At 39.1% G+C, this 22,276-nt stretch overlaps 1 protein-coding gene across 8 annotated transcripts in view; it reads right to left on the reverse strand.

The window, feature by feature from the left end:
* Positions 1–22,276, reverse strand: part of CTNND2 (catenin delta 2) — a 1,171,885-nt gene that overhangs the window by 6,323 nt on the left and 1,143,286 nt on the right. For all 8 annotated transcript variants that reach the window (XM_008164383.4, XM_008164381.4, XM_065584231.1 and 5 more), the window contains 3 exons: positions 13,993–14,119; positions 7,527–7,658; positions 2,138–2,211 (listed from right to left, as the gene is read on the reverse strand). In XM_008164383.4, coding sequence (XP_008162605.2) covers positions 2,138–2,211; positions 7,527–7,658; positions 13,993–14,119 — 333 coding nt within the window. The remainder of the gene's footprint in view (positions 1–2,137; positions 2,212–7,526; positions 7,659–13,992; positions 14,120–22,276) is intronic.

The raw sequence follows: 22,276 nt of genomic DNA on the forward strand, positions 1-22,276 counted from the left end.
TGAATTAAACATTTTTTTCTGCAAAAAGTGCTGCTTTCCACAGAAAATTTACCTTTACACTTTTCATCAAGATATCAAACACCTGGAAACCGAACAGCTTTTGGTTTTCAAACTACAATTCCCATTAGGAATTGTGGGGGCATTTCTGAATCACAATGTTTGGTTCTCAGCCAAAATTTTCTGCAGAAAAGACCACTTCTACTAAATACGGATTTATGTACCTGACAAGTCTGCACCACGTTCAAAAAATTTTGCCTTAAACTTGCTGTCTCATTTCCCATTCTGAAAAATGGATATAACACTTACATACTTTATGGGGATGTTGCAAAAATTAATTAGTGCTTGAGCACTTTGAGATCTGTGAATGAAAGGTGCTATTTAAGTGCAACATAGCATTGTCTATCATACAATTAACAAACAAACAATTCCGCAATAATCTGAAAAGCACTCTACTGATGGGGGATCAGGAAATGCTCTTTTGTATTCCCCCCACCCCCAACTCCATATACATCCATATTCTAATAAGGGGTATTAACTTGCCAATTATGGTACCAGTTAAATACACAGACTGCTCTACTTTTTCATGACCTGTTAAATGCACATTGTGGTTTTAATGGACAGACTATTCTAAAGGATTTCTATTTAGGGTGTGGGTCTATGCTTGTGTATGTGTACCATTACCTACTGGATGGAATGTACACACAGGTGCACAAATTTCCTCTTTAAAAAAACCATTGTGGGAATTGATGTTTGTGAAAAGTGTCCGGCTGACAAATATGGAAGCTAGTGGCCTCTATTAACACAGGTATAGCACAAACAGCTCACACTAAGGGTGAAAGGGAAGATCAGTCTCTAGGCCCATTCAGTACTTGGCATCTCTGCTGAATCTTTTAAACAAGGAGAGCCAGGTACAGTAACTCCTCTCTTAACGTTGTAGTTACGGCATGTTCCTGAAAAATGCTAAGAATTAATGTAAATGGAGGGGTTAAGTTCCAGGGAAATGTGTATATATATATACAAATGTATATATATATACATATATGCGCATCTCTCTCTCTCTCTCTCTCTCTCACACACACCCTGGGTGTGTGTGTGTGTGTGTGTGTGTGTGTGTGTGTGTGTGTGTGTGAGAGAGAGAGAGAGAAAGAGAGAGAGAGATGCGCATTGCCCCTTTAAGTATGCTGACCCCACTCTAAGTACATTGCCTTTTTAAGTAGATCAGCAAGTTGAGACAGCAGCTGCTGTCAGCAAGCTCCCTAAGCCCTGTCATGTCCCCCCTGTTCTGTGGAGATTGAGTACAGGAGCAGGGGGCAGGAGCGGGAGTAGGGGGACACCCTGACATCAGCAGCCTTCTTCCCCCCCATCCCCTGCACAGCAAGCAGGAGGCTCCCGGGAGCAGCTCCAAGGCAGAAGGCAGAAGCAGCACATGGCAGTGGGGGGGGGGGACAGCTGAACTGCCGGCAATTGATAGCCTGTTGGGCGGCTGCCGCACAGGAACTTAGGGGAGCTGATGGGGGACTGCCATCCCACCCTGGTTCCGGGCTGTTCTTCAGGCATGCAGTGGACAAAGCAGGCGGCTGTCAAACAACGTTATAAGGGAGCGTTGCACAACTTTAAACGAGCATTTTCTCGAATTGATCAGTGACGTAACAACGAAACAACGTTAACCAGGACGACTTTAAGTGAGGAGTTATTGTAGCGTCAATGACAGTGTTGTTTTTTGTGGTGCAGATACCTGACCACTTGGAACTGGATACACACCACCAAATTCATGGAACATAAGACATCAGAAAACCATGAGGTTCCCACTACTGGATGAGTTAGTGGAATTACTTAGGCAGAGTCCTGTGCTTTTGTAGTCTATGCCACATATACACATGTAGTGTCGTCTATGTATTATATGCCATTATAAATTGTTACACATTTTGGAAACTTGGGTCCAAATTCTCTGCTGGTACAGAAGAGCACAACTCTTTTGAAGTCAATGGAATTGCTACCACTTGCAAAAGCACAGAATGTAACCCTCACTGTCTACCCTTCTCTATTATTTTAACGTTTTTGATTGTTCTAACAGGCAAAACAATGAATACATTTGCACTTTTTGTAGAGAAACTAGTGTTTTACTGTATTCACATACCTGGTTGTGTTTGATATCTTCAGCAGGTGCACCATAAGAATTCCTGTACAAAGTTGAGATTCCAGCATTTTGAGCTAAAGACAGAAGTAAAGGAGAAAAGTATTACCAGACATGTCTCTCTGCAGGATTTTTTGCAGTGATTTTGCTGTTATTACACTACATATATTAACATAATACCAGTTAAGATTTGTCCCAAGTAAAAAACATTCATTCTGGAATGAATATATATATAAGAATTAAGAATTGGAATCTTTTAGAGGTATATTGAGAGAATGATAGCTTTTTCTTTTTTAATTAAGAGTGTGAGATTCTTAATTTGGGATTATTTCCTTCTCTTTGCAGGTTATTAGATTAACTGTGCTGATTAAAAGTAACAAAGAAGGCAACTGAATTGCATCTTTGAAAGCACCTGCATGAACCTAAGCTTCATGAAGTGTGGCTGTTATGTGAGTTCACTTTTACTTTCACTTGCAAATTATCACATAAATTCCAGACTTTTCTTTTCTTCCCTTACTACCAAATAGTCTCATTCTTCACTTTGCTGTGTACATATATATCACTTAGTAATGTTAGTAGGTGGAAGTTATACTGAATCTGTGGATTTCACACATAAGTCAATAAGAAAACTTGGTATGCAAACAGCAATAAATCATAAATCTCAGGCTAAATACATTGTGTTACAGTATATCATTTATACATTTAACATGCAACTATAAATACTGGGACTAAAAAACCTGGCACTTTTGTTCCTTGGATCAGACACTTAGGATGATGACGGCCAAATGCATGAATTAGCTGCACTGCAATGCTGCTTTTGTTATAAGGTGAAACCAACCACTTGGGGGGAAAGAGATTTAAATTAGCTCCAAAAATGAACTGCCAAAAGGCTGATACCTGGTGAAAATGAAGCGATCTGGATGATCAGGCCTCAGCCTGTAAACTAATATCACTCTTCCCCAAGATGTTCCACAGTTAAGCTCATTGAGTGAATTGAGTTATGAGCCTGAAAGTGTTGAGATGAAGCAGTAATTCTAGGGACAAGAAAAATATAACATCTGTCCTTTAGAGATGCTCACATTTTTAGTAGGGATTTCAGTTTTTCTTCCTTTCCGATAACATTTTGAGCCATGGGTGTCTCAAATGGGGCTGATTCTGCCCCTGCATTTGCCCTTACAACCTATCTGAAATACATATTGCAGATGTGGTTGGAAAAAACTTGTGCACTTTGGATATTTGCAAGAATGCAAAGTAAACGATTTGTGCAGTGGCTGCAGGTCACTCACAGGGAGCATGAATATAGAACAGGTACTTACCCTACAGTAACTGTGGTGCTTCAAGATGTTGTACATCTTACAAGAACATAAGAATGGCCATACTGGGTCAGACCAAAGGTCCTTCCAGCCCAGTATCCTGTCTTCCAACAGTAGCCAATGCCAGGGGTCCCAGAGGGAATGAACAGAACAGGTAATCATCAACCATCCCCTATCAGGAGACGGGACAGGGAGGATGAAGAAGGAAGTGATTTTAAGAAATGGGGGAAGAGGAGGGATAGAAGGATAGACAGAAGTATGGTGGTCAGAGAGAGTGAGGCAGCAAATGGGAATTGGAGCTGCCAAATTACACCCCAGAGGTGGCTGCATTTCAGTGATGGATGAATTAATATTTCAGTATTTGTATATTTTCTGTAGTAACAATAGGTAAGTACAAGTGACTACTGCAGATGCTGATGTTACCCTATCCATTTATATAAGGTAAAACTGGGAAGTTTTTAAGGGCCACCATGATAGCCCAATACAGTTTGGGAAGAACTCTGTGGTCCCCTGGTGTGAAGGATGCTATATACATCTAAACTACCTGTATTATTTTATAAGATGCCAAGCATTATATTGGTGAAAGTTAGCAGACAAATAATTCTCCTCAGCAGCCTTCTGTGAAGAACACACTGATAACCTTAAGACCAGCTTTGAAAAGGATATAGCTAGATATTTATGTGACAAAGATATCACTGACCTAAGTCTTCCCATATATCTTAGTTCACTTACTTGATTCATGGTTTAAGATTTACATTCAAGTTTCATGTTCCAAAAACTGCTGACTCTGGACACATTTATAATACTTTGAAACAAGAAGTCACTAGCCCAATGCCCTCGTAAGCGTAGTCTGATAGTCAGCAAGAAAGGGAAGGATAAATCAGTTATAGCCAGTCATCTGCCCTTTGTACTGTATGTTCTGCGTCTTTCGTTATATTCAGCAGAGCTCCTCTTCTAAAATATAGTTCAGAGCAGTAAAGTTAAAACATTTGTATGTTATACAAATACCAGCCAGTGTGGGGGTCTCCTGCTTTCTTATCACTCCCAGCTTCCTGCATGATGGAAGATGTGACACTGGCATACGGGATGACCCCTTTGTATGATGGTTTCTTTAAGAAAAGCAGGCAGTAAAAGTTCCTTTGGCAATGGTGGAGAAAAATATTTCAGATGCACTCCTTCCTGTTTGTGTTCAGAATGCATTTTCAGGGCAACTGGAATGTGTGTAGGCTATTAGATGAGTAAGCCTGAACAATGACATTGAAGGGAAATGGACATTCTTTAAAGTAAACCTGGAAAATGTTGATCCAGAAGATGCTTCTGCTCTGGAGTAGTTGATATAGGACACAGATGATGATGCTTAATGTCAGTTCAACAGGAGAAGCCACAAAGTAAAAGAAACATGATCTTCAGAGCACAAATCCCATGAAAGCATATTAAAACCTTGTTTTCCCTGATTGGGAGGGGAATGGCTGAGAGTCAAGCTATGGCATTTATTTATGGTAGTCACACATTTTTAGAGAACATAATAGGTTTGTTTCCTTTTTAATTTGTTTCTTATTATTTTTACAGTTCTCAAAAATAGGCTAGTTGTGTGATGACCTGTAAATGTAGCAAGGTGTTATAAAAGCAGAGAGAGCAAAGGAGAATGATCATACTGTTCCTGCTTTTCTCTTAGTCATCCTCAGGAAATCAATGGTATTTCAGAGCTGCTTAATTCATTAATAAGGAACTTAACACTTTTTACTCAATTGTTTATTTCATAGCTTTTCACTCTTTTCTGCAGGCTTCACAGAGTTCCCCTTAGTGACAGGAGGCCAACATTACTATTAAAAATACCTATCAGGTAGCAACCAACAGTTCACAGGACATTGTCTGGGACTGTAACCTGGGAATGGCTTTGTAAAACCTGGGACAGTTGTGGATAAATGGGCATATGGATATATTGGTGATATGCATGCTACATAAGTCAGTGGGAGAATTGCCTACATATCTTGCTCTGAGCATTTTTCATTGCACCACAGAATAAGAGGAAATCTATGCATCACAACTCCAACTTGGCAAAATATTTCTCTAAACCTCACATGCTCCTTTACAACCCATCCATGTACTGAGTACAGTTCAGTGATGGATATGCAAAGTATGTGCTGCAGGCAGTGAGGGAATCTTTACCCCTTGTTAGAGGATGTAAACCCAGGCAAACAGGAGAACAGCCCAGTACAACAAAATATCTCACAACAAAAAACACAGATTGATTTTATATTATTTTTATTGAAATATTCTTATCCAGTTCGCCTGGTTTCCTTTACATGTTTGTTGTCGTTTCTTGTTTCTCTATCACAAATGACAAATACTTTGTAAAGATGATCTGTACATTTGTTACAATCAACAGTCAACATATACTAGTAGAATTATTCACTTCATTTCGTTATTTATAGGCTTTGCCTTCCTCAACTGGCTCTTCATTTGATGTCAGACCAACTGTACAGGGTTGAGATTTGGCAACCTGAAAGAGAGAATGTGATTCATGAACTCCTGTTTCAAATACATAGTGCATGTACAGTACTGGGAACTACAGTAGATCTTTTTAATTTGACGTTGTTACTCATCTCTCACAAAGAGCCAAGTAGCTGGATTGTAGAATGGGTAGCTTGACGTTTGATGCAAACACTTTATTACAAAGAACGCAATGAAAATGCAGTTACAATGGATGAGGGAGAAATGGGGACTTAGGCACAACAGGGAGTGGAACTCAAAATGGAACAAAGGGGTTGGGGAAGTGCCAACCACCATTCCTTAAAAAAAACAGCAAACAAGGGGGAATGAGTGAAGTAAAGAAAAAAAAAAAGAGAGGCCAGAGATACTGCAGTAAAGAGAAAAAAGAGAGAAGGGTGGGGGAGATGAATTGGAAGAGAAATGAACAAGGATTTTAAAAAGAGGCAGGGAGAAACAAGGTGAAAGATGTGTCATTAACTGCCAGAAAATGCCCTCCCCTATGATCATTCTTACTTAATATGCTTGCCTGAACTTTCAGATACTTTTAGAAGGAAATCGTATCCTTTGTCCTTCCCTACTGCCAAACTGGATTCTGACAAGTCTTCTTCATGGATGTATCCAAGGTCCTGACAAAGTGTAACAATAGCTGAACACAGACCTGTCCTCCACAATCATATCAATAATGGCCTTTACAATGACATTGTTTGGGTGACAGGAAAAAGTGAATGGCAGCAACATCACACCAGGGTAGGGTAGAACAACTCTATTCAGTGTGATTACAAGTCATTCTCAAACATCCCAAATACTGAAAACTAATGTCAAATACTGTACCTTGAATGAACAAATGACTTCCTCTTTGCTGCTTCCTTGTGTAATGGCCAGCTGAATTGTCTCCTAAGGCCAGAGGCAGACGTTAGGACTCCCAGGCTCTCAATGGTGTACAAAATCTATTTGGCTGTTTTCCCATTTCTTAGATCACTTCTTAGATTTCATGTTAATTCATTTTCTTGCATGTTGCTCCTCCATGTAAACTCAGATGATAATCTGTAGGGTTTTGGTTACCAATTCTGTACCGCACAGGAAATGCTGTATGAGCAATGTCAGATCTTGAACGCAAACCTCTGGATACCGATTGTAGCATGGGAAGCTTGGTATTGAATCAGCATGCTGATGGTGTCCCAAACAACATTAAGAACCTGGCAGAGGATCCAGTCTTGGAATCCTTCAAGATCTCTACAGATGTAATAATGGTGAGGGAAAATACCTTGGCATCATGGCATCTCTACAGGTCCATGTTGTAGTAGGATTAGATGTTACAAAGTATAGGGCCACTCCTGATTGTTAGTATTTATTACATGTGTTGAGCTACAACCTAGATCAAGAATGTAAACACATCTCTGTATTCACATAAGAGTTTTATAAGGAGTTATACTAATAAGATTCTTTTTACTTTCAATCTTATATCTATGAGGTACTCAAACAACACAGAAGTTGATCTTTTTCACTATTACAGTAAACTCAGCCAAGCCTAGAAAATGTGTCTATCACAATCAATTTATATATGTGATATGTAAACACAATCTCACCTGTCATGGTGTCTTTCCTGGAAGTGTGTTCTCCTTTATTACCATGGTAAGCGGCATTTGTTCCAGTTGATTCATAGTCTGTTTTCCTTTCTTTTAGGCTGATCATTTCACGAGGTGAGGCTGGGGCACTTGCTAGATAGTAAAAACAAATAATTTTTCTCCCTTCACACCACTGCAAGCATATCTGGGGTAAACAATTTCATAATATTTACATTTGTTAATATATAGGAATTAAACTGTAAAGTGCGTAGACAGAACTGGATTTGGAAAGGGGTTAGAGGTGCTGCTATTTCAAATATATGACAAATGTATTAATGGTAATGGCAGTTGTTAAAAACTGCATTTCTGTCTGAGCATTTTGTTCCTTCTCCATTTACATGCAACAACTAAGATGATCACAATGGAATGACATAAGCAGCAATTTTATTTTTCTTCATCCTTTCCATTTCTTTAATTTGTACATTTGACAACCATTTTGCATAATCAGGTTCACTTCCCAAGGTATCATCAGTTTCTCCTTTGTTGAAAAAACTTTTATAATGATTAACAGGGAGCAGAAAAACCCTTATAAGTTATTCTTTGTTTTATTACTTGAAAATAAACAGGAACCATGCAATGATTATGAGAAAAAAAGGCATTAGTATGGAAAATGTAACTTTAACTAAAAAAACAAGACATATACAAATGTTCGGGTAAATGCTCAATCCTTAAAGTAACCCCAATAATTCTGACTCTAGAATTATGGGTATGATTATCCGTATATATAGCAATGACCATTAAAAAGTCAGCATCTACCAAAAATACCAAATAATCATAATAATTAATTCCTATTCCAGGTGATGGAAAAACAATGGGATTTCATATAGCAATTCTTTTTAATGGTGACCTCTCTGTCTTTCTGACCATACTGGAGTAACATCATTTAGTTAACTAAAGTAACTAGCAAATGTTGAGGGTGGGCACTGTATTTAACTGCATTCCTGGCTGCACATATCATTGTAGTATTTAGATGACAAATATGTTAGTAAAGGTTTACAATAAAGTGTTCATAAAATAGAGATACGTTGGATATTAGGGCAACAATTAGGACTTATTAACGTATTTCTTAAACTTTTATTTTCCCCAAACTAGTTTAAGAATAGAGGGGGGGTTTCTTCCATTGAGACCCCTATTACCAGTTCTGGGGTCTTGCTCCCAAAGATAAGAAAAGTTTGATTAAATATTTCTGGGGGATAATGTATTTTCTCAGCCTTTGACAAAAGTTAACCCTATAACAAATGAACGCCTCGACACAGTCCCCTAAGGTATTCTGGATGTTGCAGGGCTCTGCAATTCCCAGTACTTTATAGATTCCCCAAGACTGTATATCAGTCAAAATTTTCTAGCAGGAAGAATATTTTTTTTCCCAATTGTTATTAGGCATTTACATTTCTACATGCAAACAAATACAACCGGTTCTGAGGATTTTTAGTTTCACTTATTCAAAAGCACTAAGAATCTTTAGAGAGGAAGGAACACAAATAAAGAGGGATTCCCGCCCCCCAGAGCAATGATGAGAGGAAGCTTTTCTTTTAATAGCTTGGGTAATGGCAAGTTTGCTCTTTGTTTTAATGACTGTTTAAAAATCAGGCCCTTTTTAGGGAAAATTAAGGTCACATAGTTCTTTCTCTTTCACTCTCTGTCTGGAAATCCAAAAGAATATCCCTTCAGGAAAAATAAAACTGCCCCACATTTGGAAATGGTGTCACAAATGTATTTCATCCTGGGCAGCTCTACTTTTATGTGTGATCAAATCTAACTAGAAATCCAGGGTTTCTTGGCCAGCAAGGGACTTGCAAGGTTAAATCTTTATTAAAAGGATGTCAGCAATATTCTCCCTAGATGCTACCAGCAAGAAAGCTGTTGTATTATCACGGTGGACTTGGTAAGGTCTCTAGTGGTAAATGTGTTTTTGATTGCTGATAAACGTATGGCAAAATGATTGCTACTGCAGTCAACGTTTACTCCAGCTGGGAGTGAATGACCATCAAACACAAGGAGGGCTGTGGGGAGGTGAATAGTGCCCTGCTGTTATACCTGTTAACATGATTTTCCTGAGGCCCTTCTCGCTGCTTCACAATTTTAAATACAGCAAAACCCAAAGGTTGCATTAACCAATTCCCCAAACGGAAAAAAGAAGCCTCTAACTCGAGGTCCTATGCTAACAACTACAGTGCAACTCCTTACCGAATACTTTCTGCATTATGCATGGGAATCTCACTGAATCTTGATTTGGAGACCAGAATTTTGACCCAAACTGGGTAAAGTCAATAAAATACGTGTGAGGGTCTCCTTGAGAAATTCCAACACCCGTTAAACATCCTGGTTTTTTTTTGTTTTTTTTGTGGGGGGGAGGGGAGATAGGGACAGAATTAAGCTCCTGTTCCAGATTTTAATGAATCAAGGGATTTTATACCTACATATTTCAAATCTGGGAACAATGGTGACGGAGGATCACTGTCCATGTTGATACTGAACTTCCCATTAAGCTCAATGTTACAACAAAGAAACGCCCCATTTTAAAGTCTTCTTATAGTTAAATTTTCAAAAAGCTCAGATCCAATTTGGGCACGAAGAGAAGTGAGGAGACTTTCAAAAGCTCAGCCCCTTGAATGATGAGTTCTTTTGAAAACTGGCCAGAAGTGTCACAAAGGGACACGAACTCTTGAAAATCAAGCCGTTATATGGGTGCCTACATGGGACCCGAGCTCATTTGAAAAAGTGATCCCCAAAGTGCATACTGAACAATTCAATAATTGCCCCGATTTGTTATGTAATTGTGGTCCCCAAATCTAATTTTTTCCCAGGCATACACATATGCAAGTTCCACTGAAATAAATGAAGGTTCTGTATGTGTATATTTAAGGCAGAATGGCTCAGTTATTATCTACTTTAGATTAGTAAACATGGGCAAAACACTGGAGAGAGAGAGCAAAACGCGAGGATAGTGTTTGAGCAGCACTGATGCCTAATGAATGCGTTCTCTTATAAAAACAATTTTCGCCAAGTGTTGGTATTTATTTTTTCCATTTTGATCTCAATATTGGAGGAGGTACTAGCATTTCTTCTCATGACACAAACTTGAATAGATGGGCAGAAAATCAATACACACCAGAGAGACCTGGCTTCTGTTTCTCAGCATATGGGATGAGACTTGGAAGTGGTGTATGCCGAGAGTTTAGTTGGAAAGTTTCAAAATAGTGGTGAAAAAAATTAATGGGAAATGTCAATGAAAAACAGATCCTGGCTCCACTGAAGTAAATGACAAAGCTCCCGTTGACTTTAATAGGGCCAGGATTTCATTCCAAGAGTTTATCAGAAAGTATTATATAGATTTAGACTGAAAAAAATTGGACCAATTCAAGTACACCACCCCAGCTCTTATCAAAGAAATGAAGTAAAGAAACACTAATGAGAGAGAAAGCATTATATAACACTGGGGTATTGGCTGGCCGCTCAATGTTCACTTAGAGACTTCCCAGCACTCTTTAAAAGTTTTCTACTGCTTAGGAAACAAAGTGAATACTTATGGCTGTTAACTTGACAATGCTAAAACAAGAATTAAGATTAAAAGTGAGTTTCAGTTAAGATTTTTATGTAGGGCACAAGTATAACCTTTACATTTGTTGCTTAGTATGTTATTTGAACTCCACTCCTTTAAATATCTGGTTTAATGAAGGCAAAGCACATCAATGAAATTTCCTTTCCTCACATTTAGAAAAGGTGGCTGGTATATTTTCAGTGTGATATTGTAATAGCAACGAATAATAGCACATTCATGTCCTCCTTACCATGACAAAAAGTGGACATTTATAATTATTGTGTCATTTATTTTTGAAACTGTTCTGTTCATTACTTAAATCACAAGGACAGAAATTTGTTCTCTAGTCTCATATCTGTTCTTTTCCTGTGAGGCTGGTATTGTTTTACTAGAGTTTAACCTCTAAAGGATATGTTAATACATAGTAAGGTTTTAGAAAGAACATTGATGTTTGATAATGGTTCAGCTTATTACACAGTATTATTTCTATAGTTTACAAAAAAGATCTGTAAAAACTCATGCACAAATCTTAATCTTTGGTCATTTCCTCCAGCAGTCCTAATTTACACTGTATTTTTCTTGTTAGGATTAAAGTAACAAATTTGCATCGATTCAGAATTTTGATTAAATTTTCTCCCCCCGGTTGGGACCCTTGGATTTAAAAACTAATGTTAAGCAGATGGCTGTGCTTATGTATCCATTAAAATTGGGGATTGCTCTTAAAGCGATTGTCCGCTATCTATCTAGCAAGGTTTTAAGACTCTGACATCATCAAAAATTCCCAATCAGAATCAGAATATGGTTTTGGACAACATGTGTCCTCAGCCAGAATCTAACAGGACAACATACAAAACATAGCTCTAAAGGGGTGCTAGGACATCGCTAAGACATCAAAACACTAATGGTCATGTTAAGCATGCTGCTTTTTGTACACAGTCAAATGATAAGACAAAGCTGTTTGTCCGTTCCCTGCAGGAACTATATCTATTCACCCCTGTGTGAGCAACAGCTCTCCATCAATTATTCAAATCCACAAGTGGACTTCTGCAGAGTTTTTACTGGAAGCATTAATTAAATTGTCTGTTGACGCTGGAATGAGAAACACTATTATGATTTACGGTACTGGGGGGTGGAGGGATGGGGCGGGGTAGAGTCCTATATGTTAGACAAAGTTAGATTCCCTCCTTGAACAGAACAAACAACAGAAAGCAGGAGATACTTGGAGTCAGATGTTCACCGAGAGCTCAGGGCCAGATTTTTCAAGCACTCAGCACTCACAATCAGGGTCAGATTTTCAAAAGGGCACCCATCTAGGTGCCTGTATGAAGAGCAGATTTTTGAAATGGCTTAGTACTCAGCCACGGCTATGGGGATACTTGTGGCCAGATTTTCAAAATAGCTCAGCACGTTGCCCTTGTAGATTGAGACTGGACTCCTAGATAGTTAACAAACATCAAAAAACAATCACTTTTGCAGTAGGGTGTAAACAGTTTAGCTAGACATATCTTACTGCTGATATCCCGGTAACTCTGTGGAACAACTTGCAGATGAGGAGTGATTAATAAGATTGGGACTGTTCATCTTAGAAAAGAGATGACTAAGGTTGGGACACGATAGAGGCCTATAAAATCATGAATGCTATGGAGAAAATGAATAAGGAAATATAATTTATCCTTTCACATAACACAAGAACCAGGGATCACCCAATGAAATTAATAGGCAGCAGGTTTAAAATAAAGATAGGAAGTACTTCTTCACACCATGCACAATCAACCTGTGGAACTCATTGCCAGGGGATGTTGTGAAGGCCAAAAGTATAACTGAGTTCAGAAAAGAATTAGATAAACTGATGGAGGTTAAGTTCATCAGAGGCTATATGCAACCCCGCTCTCTGGGTGTTCCTAAACCTCAGGCTGCCAGAAGCTGGGACTGGACGACAGTCCTACTTGATAAATTGCCCTGTTCTGTTCATTCCCTCTGAAGCATCTGACACCAGTCACTGTCAGAAAAACAGGTTACTGAGCTAGAGGGACCATTGTTCTGACCCAATATGGCCGTTCTTATGTTCTTAATGACAGAGGTTTAACAGAGCAAGCAGTCAAATGCAAAGTGAGAGGCTGATAGGATTTTCTTGTGTTTATTTTAAAAGACTTTATTTTTATTGAGGATTACTTTCATTTAAAGTAATGACATATTTTAACTTGGAATAAGTGGAGGAAAAAGAGGCCTGAATTCTACATGTGAAAACTGAATTGATTCCTGTGTAAGACAGAAATAATTCCACAGTGGATGAAATAGCATTTAATGGCAGTTTATATGTTCATGGCATTGATATTAGATGTAGCATTGCAATCAATCCTTCTGCCAATACATCCATAACGAGATGCTCAGTTGATGAACATTGGTGTAGATCCATTAACTGGAGTAGAGTTATGATGATTTACACTAGCTGAAATTTCTGTCTAACAGTATAAAACATACATAACAAATGAATTTGTGGTTTCTATGATTAGTAAAGCAAATTACTTGGAGGCATCTGAGATGGGGAACTTCCCAATGCTAACAGTAGGCCCAATGGCCTGGGACATTTTCACTTTCCCAATCAGATAATTTTAACTGGCCAGTGGACAAGGAAGATAGTGAATGGACATTCACAGTAAAAGGTTACCCTGAATAGTCTGTCTGCTTTAAATTTCTTCAAGGCATTCACACAAATAAAAAATATTCCTGTATACAAAGATACACTGATAAGAATGAAAAAATTTCCCACAAGCTCCCATCACGGTTAATAATGCATCTAGATGCCACTGACGGTGCTTAACAATGGAAAGATGACATTACTAGATTACTTCTCTGTTTACTTGAGCCCTGGAAGCATGGTCTTACCTGAGCGATTATTAGGAGACATGCGCACTGGTGAGATGGAGGGCGTGCGTGATGAAGAGTATGGTCTTTGCCGATCCCGCTCTATTGTTGAAGATGAGGCTACAAAGTGATACTGTGACCATCCATCCTGCATGAGGACAACATCAAACATTGGGACAGGTTTCAGTGAAAAAGATGCATATATACAACACTCCATTTAATGTAAATAATATTTCTATTTAATTAGTGTTTTCACTAATTATTATGAATACTCAGTTACAATAATTACATATTAGCTCACAACGGCTACTCTGTTCTCCAGTGCTAGGCTGATTTACTCTGCCGATTTACAGCATGCCAAGTATGCTCAATGCTACAAAATATAAGATGGTGCTCAGGGTCTGTCCACACTACAGGGTAATGCCCTCTATGGGAGAATGCGGAGGCGTGATTTCTAAAGTGCACTGATGTGTTGCACATTAATTGGTATGTGGAAACCCTGCTGGTGCACTCTAAAAGTTCCCTGACATAATGCTGTTAAATCACACTAGGGAATTATTAGTGTGCACCACTAGGGTCCACATGGACCAATTAATGCACAACATGTTAGTGGATTTTATAATGCACACCCTCCATTGTGCACATTTCCCCACTGCATAGACAACCCCCAGACACTACAATGTATCCCCCAAAATACTTACAACAGACACAAAGACACAATCCCTTTTAGGGGTGTGCAAAATTATGCAGAATTTGAATACAATTTTAGGCATTTTCATTCTGCCCTTTTTCACACCTCTACTTTTCCTGAAATGTCATAAAAATGATAAGCCAGCTGTGAAAGTATGCAAAATCATGATATTTTGTCTGTTTTTACAGTGTAAACATTTTTTCCTCGAAAACAGTTCTATTACAAAGGAACATTTTAATTTTGCAAGAAAATGTTAAATGGCTAGATGAGCATTCAAGCCTTTTGAATTTTGTATAAATATTTCACACACCCTCTAGCCTAGTTAATACACTGAGACTGTTCAGCTGTTTGTTCATAACTGGGAAACAAGAGTATGTTCTTTACAATGTTTTATTATAAGATAATGCCCATTTTCCCAGCCCTGTTTTCTCTAGGGTGCACAGAAAAAGTTGCCCTCTGTATTTGAAATTGAAATATGTAATGATATGAACATTTCTAAGTTAGCGGCTGTTCAAGTTCATATTACTGAAAATGGCTTTATTTGTTCAGGAGTCAAACACTGCAGAGCCTAAAGCTGCTTTATGGTCTAACATAACATAACATAAATACTAAACAGTAACATTTTTTCTTAATTAATTAAACTAGCATGAAAGCATAATGAGAGCTAAAATGGCTATTAGTAGCTCTGATATTGGACTCCACTATATTATTTCAGATGCCACAAAATATTTACTGATGAAATATCTTTATCATCTGTAAATCTTGTGCCAAATCTGTCATGTAAGTTTACCAACTTGGGCACAAAATCTACTTGCCACTCTTAAGATAACACTTTACTTAGTCCTTGAAAAAAATGCTTTCCAGGGACCTGATCCAACTCCCATTGACCTCAAGGTCAATGTCCCTGGTGAGGAAGCAAAAAGAATTTTGCAAGGCTGATATAAGTGTGATTAAAAATATATATTATAAACATTGTTAAAAACTGGCTCCAATTTCCCTCTTAATTTGGCTATTTTGCTATATGAAAAGTAATTGCCACCACCTGTACTTTCAGAACACTCTGCTGAGGAAAAGTGGTGCTGTTTTTCTTTTTTAAACAGCAAAAGCAAAGAAGATGCTTGCTTATTGGATTTCTATCTATACATAATATTGATAACTTGAAATAGACACACTCAATGTACAATTAAAAGCACTGAATGCACATCTCTTCCCTCTATGTTGTTTGCATAGTGCATTGGTAGGTGGCTGTGTGTCAACTGTGAAATTACAACACACGTTTAAAACGAAAATTAAAAGAGTGAAATTTGGGTCATAGCTTTTGAAGATGGGTCCATTATTTTCATTGGCGTGGCTAGCTATAGAGCCATTTGTACATATAGGAAAGTGATGTTTGTGCCTCTTCACAGGATCTATATGTCCCCAGGCAGTGAAGGGTCACATAGAAAATGTAGGGAGAAAAACAGAGAGCCAATAAAGAATAGTAAGAATTACTAGAAAATGTCAGTTAATCCTTATTACCAATGATAAGAAAGAATTTTCTAAATCCAGTCAATCATCTCCAGCAAGCAGATGACTTAGAAGCATTTATAAATCCATTGTATGCCCACATCTTGAATACTGCATGCAGATGTGGTTGCCCCATCTCAAAATAGATATATTGGAATTAGAAAAGGTTCAGAAAATGGCAACAAAAATTATTAGGGTATGGAATGGCTGCCATATGAGGAAAAATTAATAAGACTGCAACTTTTAAGCTTGGAAAAGAGACAACTAAGGGGGGATACGATAGAGGTCTATAAAATCATGACCGGTGTGGAGAAAGTAAATAAGGCAGTGTTATTTACTCCTTCTCATAACACAAGAACTAGGGGTCTACAAATGAAATTAATAGGCAGCAGGTTTAAAACAAACAAAAGGAAGTATTTTTTCACACAATGCACAGTCAACCTGTGGAACTCCTTGCCAGAGGATGTTGTGAAGGCCAAGAATCATAGAATCATAGAAGATTAGGGTTGGAAGAGACCTCAGGAGGTCATCTAGTCCAACCCCCTGGTCAAAGCAGGACCAATTCCCAACTAAATCATCCCAGCCAGGGCTTTGTCAAGCCTGACCTTAAAAATCTCTAAGGAAGGAGATTCCACCACCTCCCTAGGTAACCCATTCCAGTGCTTCACCACCCTCCTAGTGAAAAAGTTTTTCCTAATATCCACCCTAAACCTCCCCAACTGCAACTTGAGACCATTACTCCTTGTTCTGTCATCAGGTGCCACTGAGAACAGTGTAGCTCCATCCTCTTTGGAACCCCCTTTCAGGTAGTTGAAAGCAGCTATCAAATCCCCCCTCATTTTTCCCTTCTGCAGACTAAACAATCCCAGTTCCCTCAGCCTCTCCTCATAAGTCATGTGTTCCAGCCCCCTAATCATTTTTGTTGCCTTCCGCTGGACTCTTTCCAATTTTTCCACATCGTTCTTGTAGTGTGGGGCCCAAAACTGGACACAGTACTCCAGATGAGGCCTCACCAATGTCGAATAGAGGGGAATGATCACTTCCCTTGATCTGCTGGCAATGCCCCTACTTATACAGCCCAAAATGCCATTAGCCTTCTTGGCAACAAGGGCACACTGTTGACTCATATCCAGCTTCTCGTCCACTGTAATCCCTAGGTCCTTTTCTGCAGAACTGCTTCCTAGCCATTCGGTCCCTAATCTGTAACAGTGCATGGGATTCTTCCATCCTAAGTGCAGGACTCTGCACTTGTCCTTGTTGAACCTCATCAGGATTCTTTTGGCCCAATCCTCTAATTTGTCTAGGTCCCTCTGTATCCTATCCCTACCCTCCAGTGTATCTACCACTCCTCCCAGTTTAGTGTCATCTGCAAACTTGCTGAGAGTGCAGTCCACGCCATCCTCCAGATCATTAATGAAGATATTGAACAAAACCGGCCCTAGGACCAACCCCTGGGGCACTCCATTTGAAACCGGCTGCCAACTAGACATGGAGCCATTGATCATTACCCGTTGAGCCCGACGATCTAGCCAGCTTTCTATCCACCTTATAGTCCATTCATCCAGCCCATACTTCTTTAACTTGCTGGCAAGAATACTGTGGGAGACCGTATCAAAAGCTTTGCTAAAGTCAAGCAATAACACATCCACTGCTTTCTCTTCATCCACAGAGTCAGTTATCTCCTCATAGAAGGCCATTAGGTTAGTCAGGCATGACTTGCCCTTGGTGAATCCATGCTGACTGTTCCTGATCACTTTCCTCTCCTCTAAGTGCTTCAGAATTGATTCCTTGAGGACCTGCTCCATGATTTTTCCAGGGACTGAAGTGAGGCTGACTGGCCTGTAGTTCCCCAGATCCTCCTTCTTCCCTTTTTTAAAGATGGGCAGTATATTAGCCTTTTTCCAGTCATCCGGGACCTCTCCCGATTGCCATGAGTTTTCAAAGATAATGGCCAATGGCTCTGCAATCACATTCGCCAACTCCTTTAGCACCCTCGGATGCAGCGCATCCGGCCCCATGGACTTGTGCTCGTCCAGTTTTTCTAAATAGTCCCGAACCACTTCTTTCTCCACAGAGGGCTGGTCACCTTCTCACCATACTGTGCTGCCCAGTGCAGCAGTCTGGGAGCTGACCTTGTTCGTGAAGACAGAGGCAAAAAAATCATTGAGTAAGACTATAACAGGGTTAAAAAAAGAATTAGATAAGTTCATGGAGGATAGGTCTATTAATGGCTATTAGCCAGGATGGACAGAAGCTGGGAATGGGCAACGGGATGGATCACTTGATGATTACCTGTTCTGTTCATTCCCTCTGGGGCACTTGGTATTGGCCATTGTTGGAAGACAGAATACTGGGCTAGATGGACCTTTGGTCTGACCAAGTATGGCCATTCTTATGTTCTTGTAAGATGTGCCCTTCAAGCTCTAGAGCCAATGATGATGTTAAAACCCGATTCTATTTTCAAGTGTACAACTACTGTTTTTTCTTACTGTTAAACCAAATTGGAAATGATCAGACACTACTTAAAGCACACGGAGACATAAAACAAGAGCTAAGAGTTAAAAGTCTTTGAAATGTCATAACGTATAGTTTAATTCCATTTATCTTACCTATTTATCCCCACCCACAGTTCAGGATCTTACACAGTAGTCTCAGAAAACTTTATAAATAAAATTTTACCAGGTACACATCTTAGTTAATATTAACTTACATAATAACTTATCCTCTATGAGAATCACACACTTATTACTTTGAAATCTTTGATCCCAGTGAGGAGCACTGATCCACTCTTCCCTCTTTCCGTTCTCTTGAGATTAGCAGTTCTCATGGGACTGGCGGCAGGCTTTTCACATTTCTAATTATTTTATTTAAAAGTGACAGATCTGCTAGCCCAAGTGGAGGAGACGTGAGGGCAGAAGTGGGGAGCAGGCCACCCTCTGGGGAGATCTGATGTCAAAGGAGGGAAATGACCATCCAGCATTCTCCACCTGTACAACGAGGTGACATTGATGCTACAGTTGACTTGCAGGTCCCTGGACTGCTGTATGAAGAGCAAAGAGGCGCATCAAAGGGATGAGGCAAGCTTTCAAGATTTTCAGCCCTCCCTACAGTTAGAGTGAGCACACAAATTGCGGTGCATACAGCCCTTGTTGGGACCTCCTTATCTCTATCTCTATGAGGGATATGGTGGAAGGATCCTTAACCAAACTATGCAGAGCTTCAAAAAAGTGGATGCTTCATAAGACAAGTTTTATTAGAAGGGGTGGTTTTTTCCCAGGTTTTACTATGATGGGTGTTTTTTTTAGTTTTTTAAATCCCTGTCCACACTGCACATTGAAAGTGTGCCAAAACCATGCTGGCTACAAGCCTGCTGGAAAATGACTAGTAAGTACAGTTCTAATTCTCGTGGAGACGAACTTTCAAATACCAATAGCAGGAGGGTGTTTTTCTTTTGCTTTCTTTTAGCACAGGGACATTCTACATGACCATTGCTTTTAACCTCCTCCTTTCTCTCTCACACGCACATTCACACACATAGAGAAGAGCATTATTCTCACTATAAAATGGAGACAATGAATTTTTTAAAAATGAAGGTATTAATTGTTCTTCAAACCCTTTAAAAATCCATTTAATCCCATTTAGAAATCAATTAACAACACTAGAGGCTTTAGGATCTTAAATGTTCTGTGCCAGCTGAAAATGGCACATTTTGTTTCATGTTCATCCTGCATCATGACATCTCTCTGAAGTATCTACAACTGGTGTTGACGTTGCTCTCAGTTGACCAGGGAAAAATGGCAGCTTTCTGCTTGCCTACTGCATCGCATACCTGAATCCTTCTAGCATTCTACTGGAAAGTGAATGTTACCCCTCCCTCCTGTACAGTACCACAAACTTGCCATAGCAGTGACATCTGGTGCTAGTTGGGTGAAGTTCCTTTGGCACTTCAGAGAACACCAAAAGTTTCTTCAGGCATTACAGTGGTTCTCAGCAGTGAAGGGGTTACATCTAGTTGTAGTTGGACTGCCAGTAGATATGAAGCTTGGTTGTACAGGACTTATTCCCCTCTATCACCCAAATGTTTTTCTCTCTGCTGAGAGCAGCTCCACCTATAGGTACTTCAGAGAGTAGAATCTGGGACTCAAAGTGCAATTTCAGTTGACAGTGTAACTTTTAGAATCTCCAGGATTGCAAGGCCCCAAATGCTTTAAATTCCTCTTTGATTAATATAAATGTACAAACAGACAGAAGGGAAAAATCTTAGAGCTCTGGGGAGACTGATGTGATTGATAGGGGGAAGACTGGTCTTGGGGCTAATGCAAATAAATGGGAGTCAAGAGATACCATTCTAGGCTCTGCCATGGACTCTGTGCAACCTTGGACAAGTCACTTACCCTCTGTGTGCCTCTCACTTAAAGACACTGGGCTCAATTCTCCTTTCACTTAAACTGGTTTTACACAGTGCAAATCCATTGCTCAGTGGAGCGACTGCTGATTTACACTGAGTTAAGTGAGAACAGAATGAGGCACTATAACACCTTCTGTCACACGGGGTGTTGTGAGTCATAATTTATGCATGTTTGTAAAGCACATTAAAATCTTCAGCCATAAAGGCACTAAAAGTATGTTCAAAGAATTAACAGAGTATGGGCTAGATACTCATCCAGTGTAAACTGGCACAACTCTATTGAATGATTTCAGTGGAGCTATGAGGATTTATACCAAATGAGGGTCTGTCCCTATAGTCTATCCTATGTGACTGTTGTCCCATATCTACACACGTTAGAGCCTTTGTTAACAAAATTGGTCCATTTTTTAGTGCATCTGAAAATGAAAATAAAAGTTTTGCCATTTCAATATCAGAGCAAAAAGATGATAAGGAGCCTCTTATACCAGCCACCCTCTCCTCTCCCCCAACTCCTCTATTCAAAACCAATCTACCATCACATTTCACTTTATTGGAGTGCTTCAATTTTTAGTACAGTGAAACAAAGTTATCCCAAACATTAATATAAGTATAAATATCATTATGAGCTCAGATTGCTTTTGATTAGCCATATTACAGTAGATACCACTGTCACTGGATGATAATGTTCAAATAGTGCTTTCTGACAGATTTTTTGCATGTGTCTGACAGGCCGCCATAATACCCCAAAAGCTGAATACTTTTAATAAAATCTATCCTTAGCTCTCATCTGCTCCAACTAAAGAAATTTCTTTCCATTTTTAAGGTAAACAGTTTCTAACAAATTCATTAAAACTATTCCCATCAATAATTCCAGAAGCTATTAGTGTTAAATATTTCAACTAATTTTTAAGAGCCAAAAGGGATTATGTTGATTTTAATGCAGAAATAAATACCACCTGACAGGCTGGTTACTTTCATTAGTTTGTTTCAGCTCCAGTGCCTATAATGACATTTAATTAAATTGATTTGGATACTTAAAGGTACAGTATATAAGGGTCTCCTAAAGAGAACAAGTGCTATCTTCAAAAGCAAAGTCTGCGTGCAAGTGTTTTTCAGAAACCAATCTGCCATCAGCCTGATGTACCAAAGGAAAAATAGGACAAAAAGATTTGATAAACTGGAAAGAAAATCAGTGTAATTCTGTTATAGAGGGGATGCCATTGTTAACTGCCAACAGCTAGTTAACAGGTAGCAACTGTGTACCTAAAGAAATCACAAATAACCAAAGTAGGGTAATGTCATATTAGCCCTCAGCAGCTGTTTAGAGGTTCCACATTTTGCACTATATTTTGATTATGCCTATAATGACTATCTATTTTTCCTAAGTAATATGAAGGCACTAGGAGAGGGCATGTATTTATTGCAGCTAGATCAACATTGGCATATATCCAGTTATGTGTTGTCAGGAATCCGGCAGCGAATAACTTTTAAGTGGAGAGCTATGCATAACAGTTGTGGAGAAAAACAGAACAAGAGTTTAGAACTAATCATTTTTCATAGGCTTCACACTTGTGCCAGTACGTCATCGCTCTGCTGAGCTCTGAGTCATTACGAGATTCAATCATTCTCCTCTGATCCACAGCAGGTGATTATTTTGTCTGGTATTAGGTGGATTCATGCATTATAAGTAACATTAAAAG

Source organism: Chrysemys picta, chromosome 2 (assembly GCF_011386835.1).
Source record: "Chrysemys picta bellii isolate R12L10 chromosome 2, ASM1138683v2, whole genome shotgun sequence".
Taxonomy (NCBI): Eukaryota; Metazoa; Chordata; order Testudines; family Emydidae; genus Chrysemys; species Chrysemys picta.